The 17,854-nt window shown below is 35.6% G+C and overlaps 1 protein-coding gene across 5 annotated transcripts in view; it reads right to left on the minus strand.

Moving 5' to 3' along the window:
* Positions 1 to 17,854, minus strand: part of LOC109079802 (disks large homolog 4-like) — a 159,698-nt gene that overhangs the window by 50,381 nt on the left and 91,463 nt on the right. The window contains exon 1 of one of the 5 annotated variants that reach the window (XM_042725124.1): positions 8,528 to 8,674. The exons of the other annotated variants lie outside the window; for them this stretch is intronic. Coding sequence (XP_042581058.1) covers positions 8,528 to 8,617 — 90 coding nt within the window. The 5' untranslated portion in view covers positions 8,618 to 8,674. Of the gene's footprint in view, positions 1 to 8,527; positions 8,675 to 17,854 lie in introns of those variants that run through there. 5 annotated transcript variants of the gene reach the window in all.

Genomic DNA, 17,854 nt, shown 5'->3' on the forward strand with positions numbered 1-17,854 from the left:
TTAAATTGCAAAATCATTACAAATGTGTAATGATAGCTATATTGAAATGACAAGCAAGTTTCAATAGAACTGACATTATTGTATTTTTAGCTTACCACAAATGCTTGTCAGTACATTCAATAGTAAAATTACTGTATATTTTGAAGACAATTATGAAAATCACATATAAATGTGTATTTCAGTCCTAATTCAGCGAGTCAAAAAAGCAAGTTCACCTAATTTCATTTAATATAAATTTTAGCTATCATACATTTAATTTAATTGTGAATAACATGCATGTCAGGCTATGGGATGTTCAATCAATTTAGATTACACTTTTTTTGGTGAAATCAACCTATGGATGTCTTACCTGCCTCTGCATAAAAAGCTCGGATAGGAGAAACATATTTTACACACATCAGAAAACACTGCACTGTCCATAAAACTGACACACTTCGGCTTTAAATACAATTTACAGGAAGTAAATGATTAACATTCACATTCAATAAACATGTATTCAACAAATTAATCCAAAGTCAGAGTGCAACTAATCCATAAAATGTGATGCGCAAAAATTCATTAAAATATAATCAGTCTAAAAGCCTGCTCTTTATATTTGCTAGTCAAAACAGAAACCAGGACACGCACACAAATCATGCTGCTGAACACGCCACCTATAACACACAGTAATACACTGCCATGTATTTGCTTCAAGGATGCTACACAAACTGACAGATTTGAAAGCATGACATTATCGAGCTGTGCTTATGCATGAATATTGGATGTTTTGAGTTCTTCTGAATGACATGTTTGTTTTGGAAGTTAAAACTGGCAACACAGGCAAACCTGAGGGTGATGCTGTACACAGCAGTGAGCAGAAACAGCACACACATTTCAACAAAATCTACTTACCCTGTATATAAACTCCCACTCAGAGACTCTCTCTCTGTGTGTGTGTGTGTGTGTGTGTGTGTGTGTGTGTGTGTGTGTGTGTGTGTGTGTGTGTGTGTGTGTGTGTGTGTGTGTGTGTGTCTGTGTGAAAATAAGAATGAAATCCCCTCCTACACCTCGCATACGCATCTGAAACCACCACTGAAATGCAAACAATCAGAAAAGCACCCCATATAATTACAATCACATGTTTCTTTTCATGAATTTCATGAATGTTTTCTTCACAACTAGCGCTTACCAAGTAGTAACAGTAAGAATTCAGGAGCCAATTAAAATAGAGATCACAATGTGACACAAGGACAGATAATATTTTTATGTTAGGCATTTGTGGAATCCGTCTTAAAAGAGCAGTTTACCCAAAACTGAAAACTTGCTGGAGACTCAACCTCAAGCCATTCAAGAGCAGATCTGGAGAAATGTAGCATTAGATCACTTTCTCACCAATGGATTCTCTGTAGTGAATGGGTGCCATCAGAATGAGAGTCCAAACAGCTGATAAAAACATCACAATAATTCATAAGTAATCCATACAACTCCAGTCCATCAATTAACATCTTGAGAAGTTAAAAGCTGCTTGTTTGTAAGAAACAAATCATAAAGGCATTTTAACTTTTAACCATTGCTTTGTCCCTTACAGGTATAATCCATAATAATCCTCCACCAGTGAAAAAGTCCATCACTTGTTGTCCTCTCACATATATTTTTTTAACTGTTTTGAAATGTTTTCACTTGTAAACTATTCTAGATCATGATTTGTGCATATTTCTCTCCTGATTCAATTTTTTTTTTTTTCACTGGCGAAAATATGGATAGAGGCCTCATATTCACTGGCATTAATTGGATAACCATAAACTACTCATTTAAGATCAAAAGATTAAAATATTATACATTTATAACCAGATATCATTTAGATTCAACTTATAACCATCCCAAAAAAACAAAATTTAATTTTTTCACCCCTGTGCAGCAGATGTTTTCTACTTTGGGGTTATGTTCCAACTTTTTAAATGTAAAAAGCTTCCAAAGCTTTAAAAATAGGAAAGCTATTACTTTTCCAACATGATTGTGTGACATGTCTATTTAAAGGGGTGCTCAACTCATTATACAATAAATAACCACTCATAGGCAGCATTTGTTGCATGGGTTTGTTGTTGTGCCCAGTGTCGAGTACTTTACACAGCCTCTGTGTAAAGTCCAAACGGCTCGTTTGGACTACAGTATTGTTTTTCAGGGTTTTGTGATGTCACAAAGCGGCCCTTTAGAATATCATTAAAATAATTCCCACCTACGGAAATTTGAATGGTTGGGGGTGGGGAGGGGCGAGGTCGTGGTTTGAACGGTTGGTTGAATGCATCAGACAAGATGATGACAAAGAAGAAGTGCTGCTGTAGCGTCAAGTTTTTGCCATGTCAAAGAAACACAGTTTTTTTTTTTCACCCCTGTGCAGCAGATGTTTTCTACCTCACTGGGCATTTATTACACATGCACCAGAATAATTGTGTATGTAAATATTTATGTTACAGTTATGAAAACATTTTTATAAATTGTTGACAGTACAATACTGGACAATGATGTAATCTGCAGTATTTATAATTCAATTATGAGACTATGGTATAAATAAATTCAACTGCATAACAGTTTCACTGCAATTCATATTGTAATGTTAGAAATAAAGAACAATAAACATAATATATATTACCGTTGCACTTATCTGTACATAGTAAATGCAGTTATTTTTCAGTGGGTGGGGTGTGTGCCCGAAGCTTGAATCTGTATTCAGATAACGATTGCTGACGGTTGCCGGTTACATTACAGTACATACAATTTCACTTAACACATAAACAGAGTAAGTAGGAGAGATGACTGAGGATGATGGCGAATTATTTGTGAATTCTGAGCACCACTGACAAAACATCTAATCTTGTGTGGTAAGTACTGCTGCTCCAAAGTATAAACAGAGTACATGCAATCGTAAATCTCGAAAGTGAAAATAGTTTCACGATGCCAGTGTAGAGCAGACGGAACTTGCTGCTTTGGCAAGGGGCGGGGCAGTACTGAAACACCATCTAAGCTGTTCGCCAATCACAACGCACCAGGTCAGCTAACCAATCACAACACATTTAGTTTTTTGGAAGGCGGGCCTTCATCATACCTAGAACTTATCGAGCTGTTTGTGCCAGGCTAGGGAGAAAGGTATTGTAATAATGTAAATTATTTGAAAAATAATGCATTTTTCGAACCACCAAGCATGAGAGCATGTTCTAGTACACCCCAAAACAAAATCAAGACTTTGTAAAAGAGCATAATAGGAGCCCTTTAATTGTTATTTCTTAATTGTTAGTTCATATAACTAGACGGAGGGATGTCTTTGGATGCTGAGAACTGTTGTTTAGGATCTTTCACCATGAGCATCATGTCAAGTTAAAAGACCTTGAGGTCTCTTTTCACAAAATAATTGGCAAACTTACTGCAAGCCGTAAGTCTCACTGAACATAATAACTTGCACTCTTGAGAAGCTGTAGCCATTACAAAACCTCAGAACTCAAGGCAGGGCTGTAGAGTGCGACATATATGTCACACGTGCCAAGAAAAAACTGGTCTGTGCAATGAATAAATTTACCTCTGTAGCACGCATATACTTGTTAGTTAGAGGTGTGCGATATGACAATTTTTCATCGTGTATAATTAACATGCCTCCACGGTCAGTTTTTTAGAAATGCTACAGCACACCCTATTCCATCTAAGCTCCTAAAAGAGGTGCTTCCAGAAGTCATAGATCCTCTTTTGACTATTATTAATTCCTCATTGTTATTAGGGTATGTCCCCAAAACCTTCAAACTTGCTGTTATTAAGCCTCTCATCAAAAAACCACAACTTGACCCCAAAGAACTAGTTAATTATAGACCGATCTCGAATCTCCCCTTTTCTTTCCAAGATACTAGAAAAGGTAGTATCCTCACAATTATATTCCCTTCTTAGAGAAAAATGGCATCTGTGAGGATTTCCAGTAAGGATTTAGAATCATCTGATCGTGGTAGACTGCTCTCCTTAGAGTAACAAATGACCTGCTCTTATCATCTGATCGTGGTTGTATCTCTCTATTAGTGCTATTGGATCTTAGTGCTGCGTTCGACACTATTGACCACACTATTCTTTTTGCATAGACTAGAACAGTTTGTTGGCATTAATGGAAGTGCATTAGCATGGTTTAAATCGTACTTATATGACCGCCATCAATTCATAGCAGTGAATGAAGAGATATCATATCGTTCACAAAAAAGGCAGTATGGAGTACCGCAAGGCTCAGTACTAGGGCCATTACTCTTCACGCTTTACATGTTACCCTTGGGAGATATCATCAGGAAACACGGTGTTAGCTTTCACTGTTATGCTGATGATACTCAGCTCTATATTTCTTCTTCGCGGGGCCCGGCGAAACATACCAATTTTGAAAAACTAACGGAATGCATAGTCGATATAAAAAACTGGATGATGAGTAATTTCTTACAGCTAAATTCTGAAAAAACAGAGGTGTTAATTATAAGGCCTAAAAGCTCTGCATGGAATGACCTAGAACGCTGTCTAAGCCTTGATGGCTGCTCTGTCAATTCTTTGTCATCAGTTAGGAACCTAGGTGTTGCTATTTGATAGCAACCTTTCCTTAGAAAGCCACGTTTCTAGCATTTGTAAAACTGCATTTTTCCATCTCAAAAATAAATCTAAATTACGGCCTATGCTCTCAATGTCAAATGCAGAAATGTTAATCCATGCGTTTATGACCTCAAGGTTAGACTATTGTAATGCTCTATTGGGTGGTTGTTCTGCACGCTTAGTAAACAAACTCCAGTTAGTCCAAAATGCAGCAGCTAGAGTTCTCACTAGAACCAGGAAAGTATGATCATATTAGCCCGGTCCTGTCAACACTGCACTGGCTCCCTATCAAACATCGTATAGATTTTAAAATCTTACTTATTACTTATAAAGCCCTGAATGGTTTTAGCACCTCAGTATTTGAATGAGCTCTTGTTACATTATAGTCCTCCACGTCCGCTCCGTTCTCAAAACTCTGGCAATTTGATAATACCTAGAATATCAAAGTCAACTGCTGGCGGCAGATCCTTCTCCTATTTAGCGCCCAAACTCTAGAACAATTTACCTAACATTGTTCGGGAGGCAGACAACACTCTTGCAGTTTAAATCTAGATTAAAGACCCATCTCTTTTAACCTGGCTTACACATAACATACTAATACACTTCTAATATCCAAATCCGATTAAAGGACTTTTAGGCTGCATTAATTAGGTAAACCGAGAACACTTCCCATAACACCCGATGTACTTGCTACATCGTTAGCTGAATGGCATCTACGTTCATATTAGTCTGTTTCTCTCTTATTCCTAGGTCACTGTAGCCACCAGATCCAGTATGTATCCAAGTCAGAGGGTCACTGCAGTCACCCGGATCCAGTACATGACCAGACCACAAGATACATAACCACCTAAAAGACCTTGTCTAACAGCCCTGAAAGACAGCGGAGACCAGGACTAGAGCCCCAGAGACCGATCCCCTGTAAAGACCTTGTCTCAGACAACCACTAGGACAAGACCACAGGAAACAGATGATTCTTCTGCACAATCTGACTTTTTGCTGCAGCCTGGAATTGAACTGCTGGTTTTCGTCTGGCCAGAGGAGAACTGGCCCCCCAACTGAGCCTGATTTCTCCCAAGGTTTTTTTTCCCCATTCTGTCACTGATGGAGTTTTGGTTCCTTGCCGCTGTCGCCTCTGGCTTGCTTAGTTGGGGACACTTCATTTACAGCGATATCGTTGACTTGATTGCAAATTATTGCACAGATACTATTTAAACTGAACTGAGCTGCATGATGACATCACTGAATTCAATGATGAACTGCCTTTAACTGTCATTTTGCATTATTGACGCACTGTTTTCCTAATTAATGTTGTTCAGTTGCTTTGACGCAATCTTTTTTGTTTAAAGCGCTATATAAATAAAGATGACTTGACTTGACTTGACACATTCTATCAGATGCAGTTCTGGCACCTCCGTCTCAATATACTGTACAATGTGACATACATTCACATCAAATGTTAACTCTGCAGTAGGGTTACACACACACTTATTCACAATCACAAAAGTGTATTATTTGCATCTGCTTTAAAGTCTTGCCGGTTAAACATTTAATTCACGTGCTGTTCTGACATGCTTCTGATCGCAAACAAACACGCGCACATTGTCAAACAGTGGCTATTACTAAGTTGTCTTTCGCGTCTGATTGATTTTGCATCTAATCCTGTCAAAAACACATAAGGTTTACATATAAACACAGTTGGTTATGTCTAAAATGAAAGTAAACTGTTGAGAGAGAAAGGATGCGTGCAGCCCTTAAAGCGACAGAATTAAACATTAAAGGAATAGTTCACCCAAAAATTAAATTTGTCATTATTTACTTACTCACATTTTCCCAAACTTGTATTAATTTCTTTCTTGTGCTGAACACGAAGATATTTTGAAGAACATGGGTAACCAAACAGTAGCTGGTCCACATCAACTTTGATAGCAGGGGGAAAATACTATGGAAGTCACTGGAGACCAGCAACTGCTTGGTTTCCCACATTCTTCAAAATAACGTTTAATTCAGGTTTAAAACGACTTGAGAGTGAGTAAATGATGGAATAAAAATAAAACACTATGACAGAACTGTAAGACAGATGACAGCATTTTAATTTTTGGGTGAACTATTCTAATATAGTTAATAAAACAACAAAACAGAGAAAAATCACTTACTGCTTATAGTTACAATTACAGTTGCTTTAAAAAATGTATCATTGATGTATACAGTATATATAGTTTTTTTATTTTTATATTTGTTCATTCAATTTCTTGAAAGTTACTGCTAAATACTGGACCTGAAAAATAAAGTTTGTTTTATTTGTATATTATATGTATTTGCAATGTATATCTTTGTTCTTGTTTTCTAATAACTAAGATAAAATAATGACAAAGATTTTTACCTTCGCCCACTTTGGCCTAAATGTCTAAATGCAAATTATTTTTATTGTATATTTTGTTACCTTGAAAGGCTTTTTTTTACAATAGGGAAATTAGTTTGGCTGTACTGCTCAGGCAACTTGCAAAAAAGTTAAACCAACATGGCAAAGAATTTTGATACAATGGTGAATATTAATATTCCTGGAAAAAAAAAATATTTTATGATATTTTTGCCATATCGCCCACCCCTAACTTGTGTTTCAACTGTTTGGCCTGTGCTACAAAACTTTGAACCTCTGCAGCACCAGTGCTATGTGCAAAAAAAAGTTAACGTACAGTACAGCCGCAAGGTTATAGCCACATTCAAACATACATGCACTAAACTATGTTGGTTTTACCCAAATTGCATTGCATTATGAATTGTGGGGACATTACAAAATGCAATGATGGATGAAAGTTGCGTAGCTAGACACAGATGTTACCTATTTGCGTAGAGTATGTTTTGGCTTGTTCCACTAATCACTGAATGTACCTGAAGGTGACATGTACATGTGGCATCAAATCCCCTTTCTGAGTGTCTTATAAATAAATGAACTTTTCACAAAAACAATCAGACAGAAGTGACACCCACAATTTATGATACAAACCAATGAGAAGAGAAAACGCATCCACCCACTCACACACTCCAGGGCAGGAACACACATGCAATCTGTTCTTGGCAGTTATTATTGTGTTTGTCTCTTTTCATCCTCCACTGACAGAGAACTACAAGTTTTGTTATAATGATATAGTCGGTGTCTCAAAATTCTCTTGTCCCCTCAATCTTTTACAGAAAAAAATGGAAACAATCTTCCTGTCTACCTAGAAATGATTTTTTCCCCATCAAACTAAACTGCAAAATGCATTTAAACCTAAAATATCATGAAGCATTGACAAGTCCAGGTGCCCCATTCTTATCCTTTTATTTAATTCGTTGAGTTTCATTAATCATCTCATCTATTATTTAAGCGACTGTGCCATTTGTCAGAAGCACCATTTCACACACAGACACCCTAATTTTAACTTTCCACATTTTGCAACTTCTGACGCACTAGGCGCCTCTGAGCACCATCCGTCTGCTGTGAACAGAGACCAGTCTATGGATGCTTCTGATTAGTGTCATTCCTCAAAGGTCATTTGTATATGTAACACATTATATATAAGATATTTTAGAACACATGGTTCCCAGTTAGACTATTATGATTCCCACAAGGATATGGAAATTCTCCTGTAGAACATCAAAAGGGATGTTTAGAAAATCATTTACAATTTTAAAAGCTCTCCAGTGATTTCCTTTAACTATTCTGTAGAAAGAGACAGAGTTCTAATAAACACTTTTTTTTTCTTGAACTTGTCTCCATATGCTATATTATAAAATAAGAATCATGTAGGAATCAGTTTGTACACAATAGGATCTTATTGGATCCCTGCAGAATCCTTTAGAATTGTTTCCAAATTAGGTTAGAAATTCCAGTAGAAGTGCACACTCCGTCAGTATTTTCTGACTAACAGCCTGCAAAACCAAATGACAGAAAGGCGTAATCTCCTACCATGATCCGGTGGCGTTGTTTTTTAGCTTTCCGGACGTTGTTGATAAAACGCCGGCCCATTTTCTTGGCGTACCACACGGACACAAACATCCTGGCCGAGCGCGGAACACCGACGAGTGTTCAGACCGACAGCGCGCAGCTCTCCTCACGACGAGCGCGCGGGAGGAGGAGGAGGAGAGAGGAGGAGGAGGAAGAGAGACACGCTTGCGCTTTCAATGTGACAGTGGCAAAAAAAAAAAAAAAAAAAAGACATTCACGCATGACGCGTTTAGCCTGACGGAATAAAACAAACCGAGGAACTCGAGCCGCATGTTGGAAAGTTAATAAGCAACAACGAGAGGATTGAGTTACAGACGCGAAGCGATCATAATCAATTATGAACGACTTAAAGCGGTCAATGGCTTTTGTAGAGAGTCTATTATGAATGCGACTGCATATTCTATTCGTGGCAACTGCGATGTAACTAGACGGGATTTGACGCTTATGTAGATGCGCGTTTAGAGGTTGTCTGCATTTTACAATAACAAATCATGGCACATCCAGTTCAAATTTAGAACTGGAACTATTTGGTTTATGTCTTACAACACAATTAGCGCCAAACGGAGGCATCGCGGCTAAGAATACACAATTAAACAGAAGAATCGAAAACTGTGTGAATTGGCATATGTCACCGCAAAAGTCTGCCACAGTGTGAGATGAAGTGCACTGAGTGTCACGTTGATACGGCCCACAAACGAAATGTTCATTTTGTTTCTTGCTTTATTGACGGCTTAAGAACTATTCTTGAAATGAGGAGAGGTGGCGCGAGAACTTCTCCGAAATACACCAATACAGACTTTATTAGCTCTACAAAATAAATCATATGTCATTAATGTTTATTGTTAATGACAATGAAAAAATTCCAGTAAAATGCCACATAACAAAAGTGCCACAGACTTTTGGTTATTTTGACATGGTACCTTGGCAATAGCATATTTGCCAGATGTATCATGGTTTTTCAATTGTTACATTATTTAAAATACAATATCAATTAATGTGCTAATTAATTAACACAGTAACTGCAAAGCAAATTAAAACCATAGGGTACCATGGTATAGGCCAGAATTTCAAATCAATGTTGAAAAAGTATCATGTTTATGAATTGGAATCCTATTGTAAACATCATAGAGTGTTTACCATCCATTGTTTACAGTAGGTAAGTAAAAAAACATTTAATTATACATAAAGAAAAAACTTTAAAACTATATAAATGAAATCACATGACTTTTTATGTCACTACTATTAAGCCTCTGACAGCTCTTTCAGTTTTTATTTTAAAACATTTTCCTTGAAAGTTTGAGTTAGAATATAAGATCTTTGAACACGACTACAGTAGATGAGTTTATCTGTTTGGCATGATGACGTTTGCTATCCCGACAACCTCAGTGGTCTAATTTAGCCACTTTCTAGCAACCGCCTTTTACAAGTAAAAGCTTTCAAAAGTCACAAGGGGGTTTTACAGATGATAAAAACATGAAAACATGATAAAACATGAAGATACTGAGCTTGTGTTCACTATCGACATTATTTCAGCCACTTAACCAAAAAAACAATCAAAAACCTACTGATGTCAGGACGATAAAACCAGAAATACTTAAATGCTAACTCATTTTCTGGGTTTTGGCTTACAAAAACCCACTGTCGCTGCAGTACTCTTTTACCATCTGTGTACTATCACAGCACTTCTGTAATGGTGTTCAAAAATACTCAGCAATACTCGACTGTGTATTTCCGGTTCATTTGCAGAGAGAGTGTGTGAAACAGAGAGTGCTGAGACAGCACATCTGCAGCCATATCTACTGACTGCACTCCAGAGCATTACACATGCTATTAGTATATCCTCACTACTAATATGCACTACTGAGGAGTCACGCAGTATTCCAAGAGAGTGCTGAATTATCCAGCCCAGCTTGGAAATGCACAAGAGAGATGTCCTTTGGGAAATAAGAGCAACAATAATGACCTGCTTTTAACCGCCTCCCCATGTACATAAATATTGCTTAAAGGCTGGAGGCCTGAGTGTCAACAGATGCAGTGGATCATCTCTCTGTGCTTATCTGACAGTTGAACAATGGTTATAATGATAGCCGTGTCAGAGGTTAATGGTAAAGGTTAATAGCAAAGGTCAGTATAAAGAAAGATGAAAAGAATGTTGAAAATAAAACAAAGGACCTGTTAAAAGTGGAAAACTGCTTTTTAAATGAAACAGCATGTGCTCAGAGCAATGAAAAAATTATACTTTAGACCAATTAAAAAAATAAAATAAAATAACTCTACAACTGATTTTATAGTTTTTCTCAAATTATATTTAAGCTTTGGTTCAAACATTACACCATGAGTTAATATGAAAAATATTTATCTCCCAATGACAAAAACATACTGTATTAACACAAACTAACATGATCATTTATTCTAAAGACCATATACTTAGTCAATATATTTTTTAAAATGTTACTTAGGGCAGGTCAGTAACTTTTGCTTGATTACTTGATTTCACCATAAATTGAGTAGAATTTTCTCTCAAGATATAACTAAAACATTTTGTTAGTCAATATTTAGTTTATTAAAGAAAAAACTTTGAAAGACTGTAATGTTTATTACAGTGTGATGTATTTTTAAAATAAGTATAAAATATGGAAGCCCGTTTCCACCACTGAATAAAAAATAAAACAAGGTAATTGAGACTTTTTTTTCCTCACAATTCTGACTCTCACAATTGTTCTTCTAATTCTAAGAAAAATCAGAATTGTGAGAAAAAAGTTGCAATTACCCTGTTTTATTTTTTATTTTTTTATTCAGTGGCGGAAATGGGCTTCCATTCATATGCATCATATTTTCTGTTATGTAAAAAAAATCTGAAAAATTATTAATCTACATAAATTAATCTAATCAATCAAATTAAAAATATATCTAAAATTAAATCTAGTGTGTGTTCAACACAAATACTTTGGTTTCAAGACAAAATAATATTTAAACAAAATAGTTTATTCCTTTTAGACAACCTGAAAAAAACTTTATTTATTAGACCAATATAAAAATGCACTTCAAATAAATTACACAATTGTTTCACTTTTTATGTGTTTATACAATGAATAATTCTGACTCTGAAATCTAACTGGATAAAATTCACACATTATTTGTCCTTACTGCCAAAAGTTAATGTGGAAATAATGTGGAATAACATATCTGAAATCATAACTGGATGTCAACATGAATTGTAATGAGGTCATGTGACATTAACCTTAAACTACATGCCAGCCAAACCACGTTAACCTAAGGAAACACAAATGGCCCACAATGCTTTTCACCGCAGAAGGGTTTTTCAGTATTACGTAAGACACTCCAAGTTGACAGGCTCACCTAAATGAGAAATCACATGGACTCTCCTCTTCTCTCCTTCCTCCCCCCTTCTTTATCTCAGTCCTTCTCCCTGCCTCCATTTCCACCCACCTCTCTCTCTCTCTCTCTCTCTCTCTTTCTCTGTATTGCGTTGGAACCTCAGGCCATTTGTCTCAGCAAAAGTCTGTTCAGTAATTACCTCAGAGCTGCAGGGACAACTTTAAACATTCATTAGTGAGCAAGAACTTTTGAATAGACATAGAAGCCTCTCTCTCTCACACACACAAAACCACACATATATTTTTTGTAAAAGGAGCGGTGAAAAATGTGAAAGAGTTGAAGAGAGTGTGAAGTGTAGTGCCTAGAGGAGATCACTGTAGCAAAAGGTAATCAAATTACTTCCAAACACACACATAAACAGCTTTCCTGAACCTTTCATGTGGTGGGTGATGAGCAAGAGAGAATACTGAGCACATCACACACACCACGTAACATCCCTGCAGCTGCCACAGGATGCGAAGAAAAAAAACGAAAACGATAACTGCAATTCAACATTTCATGAAGAAAATGTGAGTGCTGCTTATCTGTCCAAAGATGGTTTGATGTTAGAGTGTTTTGAGTGGCTGCCATGGTATTATTATGCAGTTGCTAAGGTGTTCTGAATGGTTGCTATGGTTGAAAGTGGTTGCTAAGGAGTTCACAAGGGCTATTATAGTCAAAAACTTCAGATATACCAAAGAAGGTGCACTCTTATTACTTATGAAGTGGAGAAAGTGCAACGCTCAGTATGGCGGAATAGTCCTTCCTCCTCAATAAAAGAGCCAGTCGCCAATTGATGAAGTCAATGCTCACTGCAGCTGCCGTTAGAAGCTCTGGTATAGAAACAGTCAGCATTTTGAGATGCACTAGGACTGCGTATGCACATTGGCTGGTCTAGCCTGAAAAATATTTCCTTTTTTTAATGCTATTGGAGCATAAGAAACAATATTTCAATATGTCAGTTGTTGTCAGATTTAGTTATTTCAAATATGAAATTTAATTGTACGCTTGGTGAATATTTTTGGAGAATTTGACTTCATTATTTGTTATAGAATTTGTTATTTTTTAACTTTATTGAACAATAATAAACCTTACCGCTGAGTGAAATGACCTGTCTTAAAGGGACTTTGTTATATAACTGAAACTAAGGCTAAAACCATAAAAACCATTTTGTTACTTGTAAAAAAAAAATTAACATTAACTGAAATAAAAAATAACGTTATTAAAAAACTTAATTAATATTTTACAATTATTGTAATTAATAAAAAATAAAATAATTAAGAAAAACGCTTCATTTTCAGTTTTCTGAAATAAAAAATAATGTTATTAAAAAACCTAATTAATATTTTAAAATTATTGTAATTAATACAAAATAAAATAATTAACAAAAACGCTTATTTTATTTCAGCTAGTTGCAAAGGCAACATTATCATTTTTCAGTTTTCAGAAATAAAAATGAATAAAAACTGTACAGACATGACTAAAAAATGTAAAAAATGTAATCTTTAAAACTCAAAATCAATAATCAAATAAAAACGCAATCAAAATACTAATAAAAAACATAATATTACCTCAATGATACTAAAATAACACTGTTGTTCAGGTGGTTGATCAGAAGTAACGTGGATAAATTATTGCAAAGTAGCTAAATAGCACCTTTTTTAATAAACTTCCACTATAATCATGTGTTAATGTTAACAAAAACTATAATACTGAAATAAAGTTGAAATATTTTAATAATAAAAATATTAGATGAAAAATGACAAAAAAAATTAAATGAAAATTAGAATTGTTTCCTTGCTAGCGAACTGAAACAAAAGAAGTAAAATTACCATTATTAAGTAAACTGAAATTAAAGCTAAATATAAATATTAAAAAACTATAATACTGAAATAAAGCTGAAATGTTTCAATAATAAAAATATTAGATGAAAAATGACAAAAAAAATTGAAAATTAGAAATGTTTTCTTGCTAGCGAACTGAAACAAAAGAAGTAAAATTACTAATATTAAGTAAAACTGAAATTAAAGCTAAATATAAATATTAAAAAAGTAATACACATACAGTAGTAACACACAATACAAGTACTGTACTTGCCTGCCATCGAGGCAGTAGATATAAGAAAGTAACCCTGATTGCAAACAAGCTATTTCAAAAAAGACTCCCACATTTATATAAAGGATGCATGATATATGTCAGTCTCAAAACTTTGCTGCATGTACAGGGTATGTGGCCGTTGGTCCTTGTCAGGGTTTGCCCTGAAACTCCATTTTGTCTTGTGTCTGTTGTCTTGTGTCAGCCCATGGCCTAGCTGATTGTTTTTCTCTGGGCCATGTGCTTCTCTAGCCCCTCCTTGTTTCCTCTCTACCACACCCTCTTGTTAGCCTTGTTGGTCTAATTATGCTCACCGATTCCTCGTGTGTTTTCCTCCATATCTATATTGCCCCTTGCCCTATTGTCTTTGCCGGATCGTGGTCATTCTCACTCCTTCTGTCTGTGTCTGTGTCGTTGGTCTTGTGCCCTTGTCTAGTCCTTTGTAGTTCCATGACTTGCTCCTTGTTTTAACGTTTTGTCTGTTCTTGCCTTGTTTCATTTTTATATTTTATTCTTCTAATCCTGATCTTTGGGTTTGCATTTGTTTGATATTCTTTAAGTTAGTGTTGGTTAAATTGGTAATTATTTCTTTTGTTTATTTTTAATCAGTTCTTTTTTATTTATTCCCTTGCTTTGGAGTAATTATGTTCCTGTGCAGCTTCGGCCTGTCTTGTCTCTTTGTGTTAGTTCCTGACCTGTTCCTGTGGGTTTCCCTAGCTGTCTGTTTACTGTGTTCCTGTTGTGGTATCACTTGTGCACTTCACAACCCTCTTGTATCAGTCTGTTTTGTCAATAAACCCTTGTTACTCACACTGCAATTGGGTCCTCCTTCCAGATCCCTGACGGGTCCTGGTAGCAGCACATAAAAACAAAACTTTTATTCAAATTCTGAATTGATTATATACTGTATAGCCTATAAAGCAAGCAAATGGTGCTTTCATATAATCACTAAACAGCTGTCACTCACTTCAGTTTATTGCAGGTTTACAAACCACGTTTTCCTGCGTTTTCAGTTAATTTCTTGCTTTTTTCCCTCTTATGAACAACAACTTTTAGTACACACACACACAAAAAAGCTCCTCGCTCCTGGTTCTCGGTTTGATCCATTTGAGCAACCATAAACGATGCGAAATATATGCATTTTGAGTTTGTGATAGTGCTTCTATGCAGAAAATCACTTCCTGCCCTCAATCTGCATTTCACGCCACAAAAGCATTGTTGTTCCAGCGCCCCCACTGGTACACAGAAGGCTATGCTGGCATAGACACACACACTGCTGAACTGATGGCCAGACTCAAGCGTTTAGCCACCTGGACACACTATTAGTGACACACTTTTAAAGGGACAGACAGAGGTAAAGGCACCTGAGGAAAGCTTCAGAGATGTGGTAAAATAACTGAAATGTCCTCTCGCACATTATTATAAACCTGACCAACAAAATATTAAGATTTAGAAATCAGAAATTTAACTTTTTAATCTTTAATGAGTTATCAGTTTGAAATTGCCTACTGTCCAGTGGTTCCCTCTTAATCTTTTGAATTCCATGAACCTTTGTGGGTTTCAGAGTGGGCAAAATTAAATTCAGGTACAAACTGCAGTCTACTGTATCAGGGCTTTGTAAATTAGATCCGGTTATTAACTCCCAGGATTTCCCTCTGGCCTCATCTTCACTTCCATCCTTCAGCTCCTCCTGCTCTCCTTCTCATCTAACATCATTTCCCCCTGTAGTCCATTCACATCTCCCTCTCCTTCAATCCATTTCTAGTTTTTCATTATTAGCTCTTTATTCACTATCATTTATAAGAGGACAGTAAGGTAATTCATTAACTGCATTGTTCCAAGATGCACATACTGCTGTAATTTAAGGATGCCACTGCAAAGCAATTTGTGTTGTAACATTAAGCCTATACAGATATGCAAATTATCAAACCAACAGCCAGTTAGAGCTCCAGTCACAGCAGAGCTTATTACGCAACAGAGCTGCGTCTGTCCATATAATGTTTAGAGCAGCAATAACAACACCCACAGACTCACACATATATTCATATGCGCAAGGCACGCACCTTGCTAATTCATTTGACTGCTTCTTACTCCAGGCCATTAGCTTTGCTAAATCTACTGCATCACGGCAAAAGAAATACAGAAAGAATGCAAAGACAACACATTTCTGTTATGCTGCTTTCACTGCACTCAAAAAAACAAATCAGACTTCAGACTTGATATAAAAATCTGACTTGAAATGAAGTTTTGTGTACAAACTTTAAACTGTTAACCACTTTTTGAGCAAAGACCTGAAAATGAAAATTCTAACTTTAACTGTTGTAAATTGGAGCACAGATTTACTTTTGGTTTCTTTTTAAAGAAAACATGTTACAAGTTTAAGTTTTTTTTACTCTAAAACTGTAAGAAAATCAAAGCCATGTATCTTAACAGGTTGTGTTCCAAATTTGAGGTTGATATAAAAAATTAGCTTTCAGTAAAGTTTGTTTGAATGCAGTACCAAACATTTCCTCTAGTGTCTATGTTTTTTTTGTTTGTTTTTTTCAGGACCATTTAACCTTTTCAAATTTCAAAACCCTTTTTGTGTGTGCGTGCACATAACAAGTGCCAAAACATTTACCAAGTTTCATACAAAAATGTTACATTTTTCAGTCAAACAACCAAAGAACCCTAGAGGGGTGTTATTTCAGCATCACTGATACACTATTACAGCTTTTTATTAATATTTTGAATTAGATTTTATTTTTATAATTTCAGTTTTTATTTTCATTTTAAAGTTTTAGTAATATTGTTGTTTGTTTTTGCCATAGTTTTTATTAAGTTTAAGTTTTTAGTCTTAGTTGCATGTTTTAATGTTTTAGTTATCCTAATTATCTTACTTCAAATAAGCGAAAATGAGAAATGTTGTCTTGGCAAGTAGCAGCAATCAAATACGTTATTTTAATATTTTGTTTAAGTTAATATTTATTTAATGTAATGGATTTTTCTATGATTTTAGTTCTAATTAATGAAAATAACCCTAGATTGGAATTATTACTGATATGTAGTTAAAGAGACATATACATTTTTCTTTTTCTAGTTTTGATCTAGTTATGATTACATATTCGTCTGTACTCCTCATTCATTCCATGTTCTCTGTGGATGATTGTTCAGTGTTTGCTGGTTCCTGTATCCTGCTGTGACTCAAAGGATGTGAGTGTGTGCGCGCTTTCTCCTCATCTCACTACCTCTCATCCTACAGCCTGTCATTTAGAAATGGAAAATGTGTGTGTGTGTGTGTGAGAGAGAGAGAGAGAGAGAGAGAGAGAGAGAGCTTGATGATTTCACTTGCCTTCTTGGCACTTCAAATGTGTTAATGTCAGCAGCAGCAGTTCCGTTGCTATGGACACCAGAATCTAACTGTCTCAACCTCCTGTTTGAAATGTTTGTGAGTGCTGTGCGTCCATATGGGAAAGATCCTATTTCCACAGTGAAATCTACTTTATAACTCAACTGTTTCTTATAGACAGCAGTGAGATTGGGGCGAGACACTGACTTTGTTTTCAATTTTGACATTTGGAGCTATTTTCCTCCACAAAAATGGAAAGAAAACGAATCCAAAATATACATTTAAGTGTATATGTTCTTACACTTTATCTCTTTGCATCTGTAGATTTTAACATATGTACATCTTTAAAAGAGTGTTTTTCTCCTACACCGAGTCAGAAATCTCCACTTGAGAAGTATTTATTTACAGCAAAGTTTACATTTTTCCTACACCATAAATAATTTGTTTAAATAATTTTCATATAAATTATTAATAAAAAAGTTGAAATT

This window comes from Cyprinus carpio, chromosome B5 (assembly GCF_018340385.1).
Source record: "Cyprinus carpio isolate SPL01 chromosome B5, ASM1834038v1, whole genome shotgun sequence".
Lineage (NCBI taxonomy): Eukaryota > Metazoa > Chordata > Actinopteri > Cypriniformes > Cyprinidae > Cyprinus > Cyprinus carpio.